The sequence below is a fragment of the Mandrillus leucophaeus genome, unplaced genomic scaffold (genome assembly GCF_000951045.1).
Source record: "Mandrillus leucophaeus isolate KB7577 unplaced genomic scaffold, Mleu.le_1.0 Scaffold76, whole genome shotgun sequence".
Taxonomy (NCBI): Eukaryota; Metazoa; Chordata; class Mammalia; order Primates; family Cercopithecidae; genus Mandrillus; species Mandrillus leucophaeus.
This window is the reverse complement of record NW_012108252.1, coordinates 4,796,966-4,805,532: the sequence shown is the minus strand read 5'-3', so window position 1 is coordinate 4,805,532 and position 8,567 is coordinate 4,796,966. Positions and strand designations below refer to the sequence as shown.

At 43.7% G+C, this 8,567-nt stretch overlaps 1 protein-coding gene across 1 annotated transcript in view; it reads left to right on the top strand.

The window, feature by feature from the left end:
- Positions 1 to 8,567, top strand: part of EPB41L4B (erythrocyte membrane protein band 4.1 like 4B) — a 179,941-nt gene that overhangs the window by 87,148 nt on the left and 84,226 nt on the right. The window contains exon 15 of the mRNA XM_011966377.1: positions 2,448 to 2,512. Within this exon, the coding sequence (XP_011821767.1) occupies positions 2,448 to 2,512 (65 nt within the window). The remainder of the gene's footprint in view (positions 1 to 2,447; positions 2,513 to 8,567) is intronic.

Below are 8,567 nucleotides of genomic sequence, written 5' to 3'. Positions count from 1 at the left end.
TGCCCAGCCCAGGGTTCTTGAATCTTCTTACTCACTGATTGTTTTTTGTTAAGGGGTTTTCAGGTGTGAGTAACTGAAAAGTTGTAGGGGACAGGTAATTGATAGGTAATCAGTGCTTGAAGGAGAGAAAAAAAATTTAGAAAAGCAAAGCAGCTCAGCCCTGCCTGTGCCCTCTCCCCATAGCCCTGGGGTGTGTTCTCACTGTGCGTTTTCTGCTTAGAGTGAACATCAAGGCAATTGTTGAAATCAGATCTACTGAAACTCATCTAGGCATTGTTATCGCAACCTCATTGGCAACCACGGGTCCTTTGGACCTTGCCAGTCTTAGAGGTCTTGTGTTGTTCTATCAAGGGTTGGGAGTAAATTGACCGGTAAGAGAATGTCCTGAGAAGTGGCCTGATCGGCATGTGAATACCGTGAAGGGTATTCAAGAGGATGGTGTTGCAGCATTTATCTTATTTCAAGCACTGCAAGGTCAGCCAGCTGCAAAGGATGGATCTCTGCGTTCTCAATGAGGACACTGTTGGCATTTGGGGAGGGAGAGTTCTTCATTGTTTGGGACTGTCCCTGGAATTGCAGGATGATTAGCTTCCCTTTTCTCTGTTACTGTGACAAGCAAACATGCACACGTTCATTTCCCGTTGTCCTCTGAGGGATATGAGCGTACTAGTTGAGAACCAGCTGAGTTAACACTAAAATACTCCTTGACAGTTGAGAATGTGATTAAATTGCCAGAGGAGACCAAGGAAGTTTCCAAAATCTTTTTCCAGGTCTATGGCTAAGGTTCCCACCTCTCTCTGATGAATCTGATTTGGCTGTGTTTAAAGCCAGAGAAAAACATGAGGGTCCAGTTCTAGGTCAGCCTTTCTCTATTGTTGAACAGCCAATGAATGGAACCTCATTCTGGGCCTGTCTATGTGATCAAAACACCTGGAACAGTTAGACTCTGGGCAGATGATCTAAACTCTGTGGGTTTCTGTACCCCCTAAAGGAGAAATATGCAGAGATTGCACCAGGGAGATGCTAAAGCCCTGGTCAGCTCCCAGATCTTGCTACTGAGGTATTTTCTCCAGATTCCTTTTCCTGCAGCATGTCCTTCCGGGGGCTGCAGAGTCTGCTTGCTGACAGGCGTCTTTGAAGGAGAAAGGAAAGGCTGCTGGAATACAGAACAGGCAGGGAGGGCATCTCAGGTCCATGCAAATGGAACGAACAGAACTGCTGAGAATTCTCTGTGCCAGAGAGCAGGCCACTGCTTATTAACCAAAGCAGCCCGAGAAGGAGGGGAAGAAATAATTAAAAGAGTAACGGTGGCAAGACTGTAGTGACTTAAATGTCAGGAAGGCCTAATTTGCCCCTTGGGAGGTTGAGCCTTGAGAAGCCCCTGACTTCTGCTGATGTCTAGGACCACTGCCCTCTGCAGGCCAGAAGTGGAATGGCAGGCTGCTACCTAGCTGGCTAGGGCTGCACCTCTGTCCATTGGTGAGTCATTGGTCAGGGTCTGTGTTCTCTTTATAAAATGGACAACTTCCTTCAAAATTAGCAGGGTATGGTCGCAAGCACCTGTAATCCCAGCTACCCAGGAGACTGAGGCAGGAGAATTGCTTGAACCCAGGAGGTAGAGGTTGCCAAGATCCTGCCATTGCACTCCAGCCTGGGCAACAGAGCGAGACTCTGTCAAAAATAAAAAAATTTTTTAAAAGACAACCTTCAGCCTCCTTCCTTCTCTTCTTTCTCTTTCTTCCTTCCCTTCTTTTTCTTTCTTCTCTCCCTCCCTACTTTCCTTCCCTCCCTCCCCTCATCCCTTCTTCTCAAACTGTCTCCCTCTCTCCCTCGCGTTTTATCAGGATGATAAGCGCTCTGGATGGTTTTGTTTGTTTTGGTATTTTGTTTTAGATTGCATTTTAGAAGATTATTTTTATTGCATAAACCAGGGAGAAAGAAAAAAACCTTCACCCACGGCCCTGCTGCTTCACTTAGCATCCCTGTCCAGTCCTTGCCTGTGTGCAGATGTAACTGCTCCACATGGTCATTGTCATTTTCAGCAATGACAAAAATTGTTTCTGAAGAGAGAAATTGCCTCCCACTCTCCCCATCTCTCTGACACCTTCCGCCTCTTCCCTTGGGGAGATGAATACAGCCTGTCCCTGGTACTCCGGACGACCCCCTTCAAGGCAGGTGCTATCACCTTCTAAGAGCAGCTTCCCAGCCCCTTCACAGGGAGCCGCCTCTGGAGAGGGCAAGAACCGGTGCTGGGTTCCAGCCCCCAGCCTTTGTCAGAGGGGGAAACATGATCATCCTGGGAAACATCCATCCCCTAGCCAGGGTCTATAGCCTTTCCGTTCATAGTCCCCCAGCCCCTCGGGTGGATGCCAGTAACAGAGAAAGCAAATGAGGACCATTGAAATTAAAAGGTCATCAAATAATCAAGTTCGGTGTTTTATTTCTAGCCTCAGTATCATCCTAATATCCACCCCAGCCAGCCCCGGTGGCATCCTCACTCTCCAAATGTCAGGTAAGTGCTGGTGCTTCCAGAGCTGCACCTTCGAAAGCTCTCCTTTCTCTAGAAAAGTTCAGATTCTGCCTAGTTTAGGAGTAGAAAGTCTGCATCAGAAACAACCCTTAAGGGGTGCATTGTCATGGCCGAGATGAATAAATTTTCAAAGCAGAGGTAGCCAGTGATGCGTGTGGATGTATCAAAGGTGTGCTTTGTGAAATAAAAAATGAGTTGATTTTTAAAAATCATTCTGATCTCATATATTCTTGGTTTAGTTTTATGTTCAAGATGTTACTGAAAATTTCTAAGTAACATTTTTCTGTCCTGAGAATTTGTTTACTTCAAATGTGATGAAAGCTTGGGGATTTTTGTTGTTGTGGTTTTTTTTTTTTTAAGGAGTTTTTTTTGGGGGGTGGGGAATGGGTTTGCTTTTTGTGGCAATCAATATTTTTTCCCTAGACTGAGGGGTCAGTTTTTCTGTAAAGGATCAGACAGTCAATATCTTCGGCTTTGTGGTCGCTGTCACAACTCCTTAACTCTGCGATTGTACTTTGAAAACAGCCCGAGACAATCTATAAATGAGAGACTATGGCTGTGCTTCAATGAAACTGATTTAGAAAAACAGTAGGATTGGGCCGAGGGCTGTCATTTGCCAACCTTGGCCCCAACCTACCATAATCCTTTCTAAGCCAACTGACATCTGCTGGACTGTGTTTATAGTGAGGCTTGAGAGGTTTTTTTTTTTTTTTTTTAAGGCTGGCTTTGTGAAAGCAAATGTTCCTTTTAAGATTTGAATTTTAGATCAGTCTTAATTGGTGTTTATGTGTGAAGCTATTTCAGAAACATAGTTGGCAAGTTCAGTTTGCATAAAGGTGAGGTTGCTAGCCTTTCTCTGAGAAATGGAGAATAAAATGATGGAAATAAACCCACTTAGAGCAAGGCCAAAATAAAGTTTGCTGGGGAATTTTGTAACCCAACAGTGTGATTGTTTATAAACACTTGGTAGTCACTTAACTTTTTAAAGCAAATTAGGTGAGTGGAGTAATAATTCTAAATCTTGCTGTGTTTCAAAGGTACTTTATTCTTCAGACATAAGAAGCAGAAGCGATTTATAGAAATGCTATTTTAATTAACATTGTTTTTACAAAAGTTTGTCCTTATCACTGTCTGTTTTATCATGTTAGTTTCCTTCTGAGGCACGGCCTAGCAGCAGGCGTTCTGAGGAAAGCCGGAAACAGTGCCTCTCTGGGGTGGGCCTGCTACTGGCAGCTTTAGTGTCATCTGGAAGCTTGTTAATGCAGAGTCTCAGTCCCACCCCAGACCTACTGGATCAGAATCTATGGGGTGGGGCCCAACATTTTGTGTATTTTCAATCTCTGCAAAGATACCCCCTGACAACAGAGTTTGTTAGTCCAACACTTTTGGCAAATGCTGCCTGAGGCATTCATGGCACACACTGGCATGATAAAACCTCCAGGCAGCCCTGTAGTAAAGGAACATTTTCCACCTTCACTTAGCTTTCTCCGGACAGACTTGACCATGAGACAGCCTTTGAGAAATGATGACTTGACCATAGACAGATGCTTGCTCTGCTTGGAAGTTCATAGATGATCTGCATCTGAACTTTTACAATTCTCACGTAGGAAATCCATTCATTTCCACTCATAGCCATCCCCATTCACATGGCTCATGGTTCCCCCTGCCCCATTTCCTTTGTGCTTGTGTTGTTTCACTTACATTTCTGCATTTTCTTCCATTCTCCCACTAACCATTCGCTCTGCAAACAAAACAGGCCATCCATTCAGGATGACAGGTCGCATTGGAAAGCATCGGCCAGTGGAGATGACAGCCATTTTGATTATGTCCACGACCAGAACCAGAAGAACTTAGGAGGGATGCAAAGTATGATGTATCGAGATAAACTCATGACTGCACTTTGAGAGACTGAAGCATCTCTCTTCCATTCACCTTCATAGTTCCATTGCATTCCATGAAAAGTGTCTTGGCCTCACATGGATGGATGTGTTTGGACGAGTGTCTTTAAGGAGTAGTCCTGAAAGGTGTTTTCAGTGTCCATGTAAATATTTGAAGATAAAACCACTATAGCTTGTTATAATTTACTGTTGACTGCATTCTCATTAAAATGAAGGTAGTTAAAGGCTCAGGAATCATTTTGATGTTCTGATTTTAAAATTGAAGTCAAAGTCTATGTTTATCATATTACTATGTACCTGATGTTCTTTGTTATTTAATTAATGGGAGCAAATAAAACCAGAAGAGCTTGGGAAGATTGCTCAGCATATATTCCTGACGTAGAAGTTGAGGTTGCTAGGGTCCAGTTTCCCTAGTGTGGCCTGGATAAGTCATTTCCTCTTCATTGACCTCATTTTCCCCATCTGAAAAGAGAGGGTTGGATTAAGTGATCTCCAAGGTCCTTTCCAACTCTAACATTCTGCAATTTGTTAACATTTCATTTTGTTTAGGTTGAGGATATACATTCAAACTAATTTTATCACAAGGAAAACTGCAGTACCCACTTCCCTGACAGAGAATTACTCCTTTCAGAAGCTAAATAAAGTATATAACTTATTAGATGTTATATAAATACAGGGGGACTTTGAGTTTCACATCTTAAAGCAGTTGAGCTACTTCGAATTTAAGCAGTTGTACTAATCTTAAATTGCATAGCATTTGTTTTGATAGAACTTGCTGCTCAAGTATGAGAATAATTTTTAATGTCTTAATGATTGGTGCTGCTAACTTGCATGATTTCAGAAGACATAATTGTGAATACACGCTGTCAGAATTAGGGGATTGGTTTTTACCCTAGACTTCACTCTTAAAAAGCAACGTGCAGTCAGGATCATTTATGGCTCAAATGAAAGCATATAAGGTTTTCTTGAAGTTGTGCCAAAGCATTCTGTAGAGTAGGATGAGATGGGTGTTGCCCTAGTCTGTTGGTAGACCCAGAAATCGGTATGTTGTCTTTTAGGTTAAAGCTTGTACCAAAATATTTATTTCCCCCGTTTCAAGCCCTGAGTAAAACATTTTTTTTCTCTTAATAATAGACCCGAAATGTTTTATTAGTATTTCTGTGAAATCAGTTGATTCTTGTGCCATTTTTATATATGTAATTGTAATTTTGCCCATGTTAGGCCCTCTAAAGAATGTTTGACATCCTTTGAGATATTTTGTTACTAAAATCTGATCTTTTTTGGCTACCGCAAAAATCTATTCAGCAAGAAGGTATCAGCTGCGTACCTTGCACAGTGGAGCTGACCGCCTATAAACTCTCCCTAAGGTATTTGTTTACAGGTGTATTCCATTTTAGCAGACGTTCTGATCCTCAGTGTATGTGCTGCAAACAAATAAATGTGTTCTGAATCTTTTCATCTTATTGATAGCATTTTACAAATGTGTTTTCCAGAGAATAAAGATTATTCTTGCTTTTTTTTTGACTCCATCTTCATTCTTTTTTTTATTGATTCTTATTGCTATGCAGAAGTCTCATTTGTGAATGACCTCGGTAACAGAACAGGTGGCTTTTGGAAGTCTGAAGGTGAGCATTCAGTTAGGTGGGTGGAGCAAGATCATCTTAGAATGAGGCTGCTCTTGGCAAGAGTGGCTCTTATAGGCACAGCAGCTGATGCCTTTCTTCATCTGGGGCAACTCTGGCGAAGGTTGCCCTGCCTGTCACAGGTGCAGAATAGAGAGAAGTGGTGGCAGTGGGATTTCCCCAGTAATAGTCCTGTAAAGGTGGAAGTTTGTCCTGGCTACTTGTGCTCTTCCTGGCAGGGAGGCATCCAAACCCTTATCTGTGGGCTCCTGGAAATTGTGTATGCCATCTGATACCCTCTATTAAATACCTCTCTGCTTAAAGTCACTTGAGTGGTTTCAGTTGTCTGCAACCAAGAAGCCTCACCAGTATGCATACTTATGACATCCTGATTGTTAAATGAAGTATACACTTTTCATTCCTTAACTTAGTGGACCTTTCTCTACTGCAGTTGACCAGTTCAGTCTTAACAGCCTCCTTTTCTGTCATTACATTGTGATGTTGTCTAAAGGTCTTTCTTCTGCTCACTGCTCTTTTCACCACAGTCTACCCAGGCCTTCTCATTCTGTCCTGATTTTATAATGCTGTAGACTCTGAAACCATCCTCTGTAACCCAGACTGTCCTGTGAACTTTTGGACTGACATTTCAACTTGGATATCCTGTGTACACCTCAAACTCCACCTATCAAAAATCAAATTGGTCATCTTTTACCCTCCTCCCACAAAACTTTTCTTCTGCCTGAATTCACTTTTTTACCCACTACTAGAATGTATACATCATCTACAGCTGTTCTGCCTGTTGCTACCTATGTCCAAACAGTGCCTAGGTCTGTTCACCTCTGCCTTGGTATTGATACTTAGGCTGTCCTCTCTCTTCTCACTGACATGGATCCCACAGGAGCATCTTTTCTCTGGCTCAGAGGTGCCCTTCCTGATCTCCCTGACTCCAGTTGCTCCTGACAAGCTCATGCTCCTCCCAGTCACTAGAACAGTCTTTCTAAAACACGGTTGGCCTGTGCCATTGCAGTGCTTGCCATTACCCTGAGAATGAAGTCCAGTGACCTCTCTGTGGAATTCCCCACTCTGTGTCTCCATCCTTTTGCTCTAGCATATATCCCCCATTTCTCACCCTACTGTTGAAAATCCTTCAGTGCCAAATTGCTTGTGGTTCCTGGCATGCACCACACCCTGCTGTTACTCACATCTATGCCTTTGCAAATACCGTTCCTTCTGCCTAGAATTTTGTCACTCCCATCCCTTCCCCTAACTCCTGCTTCATGTCTGCCTCTGCCCAGACATCTTCTCCTAGGGACTGTCTCATGGCCCCACCTCTGCAAACTGAGTTAATTTCTGTGTTCCAGTAATAACCCCCTCCCTTTCTACCCTCATCTATAGCAACGTCGCACTTACAGCTTTGTATTAAAATAGGCTCTTTTGTTTATCTCATCCTGGAACCTGTACACTGCATCAGCCTGAGCTTTGTGTCGTACTTGCCTTTGTTCCCTGGCCCCTGACAGAGAGCAGGTGCTCCATGAATGTCTGCTCAGCAAATGGATTATTCCACATTCATTTGAAAGGAGATGTCTAACCAGATAACAGGCAATAACACATCATCTCTGGGCTGGTCTGAAGATATCTGAACAACCTTATCCAGTATGGGGGCATCGTACTGTGCGTAGGACATTGACCACCATGCGACTTCTAGATTCGGTTTCACCATCTGAATATTACTCAGTGTGTCAACTGTGTTCTCATTTGAGGCACTGGTATCATGCTGTACAGGGAAGAAGAAAGTCCAGCCACGTGACGTTGGAAACCCCCGGTAGGTAGACATTGATCTGCACTAATATATAGGGGCTGGTCATCTAATGCTAGGCCTTGCATTCTGCATGTGTCACTTCACTTCCTGATCATTCTGTGAGATGGGTAATATCCTCTTTTTCATACGTAGGAAGCTCAGGCTTAGCGTTTAACCAAGCAGCCTGTATTCCAGAGCCTGTGGTCTCAACCGCTGTGCTGTCTTGTCTCTCACCTTTCATCCCACCATTTGCAACCCTGGGGATCCACATCTCCATGAGACTGCTAGATAATGTTGAACAGTTCACTCCACTGAAATCGAATTGCTCACCCAGAAACCCATCCACTCCCTCTAGCCATCGAGTAACCCGTGTCCATCTGCATTACCACCACACCGGTAGGTAGCTCACTGTCCATACACCCCCACCAGTGTGGCCTGGTAACCATGTTCCCTCCACCATCACCACCACCAGTCGTAACTGTCCATACCTCCCACCCACACACCAGGGCTGGTAACCTTGTTCATCTCCATCACCTGTGATCTACGCTGTTTACTGCCTTCTGCCCACACACACCCCTCCAGTGGTCTAGTAACCCTCTCCCACACCTTACCACCCCTCCTCAAGTCTAAAAATCCTGTCCACACAGGCATCATTCAGCAGTGGTCCCATTTTCAGAGAAGCAGAGATTGTACATTATTCTTTTTTTTTTTTTGAGACG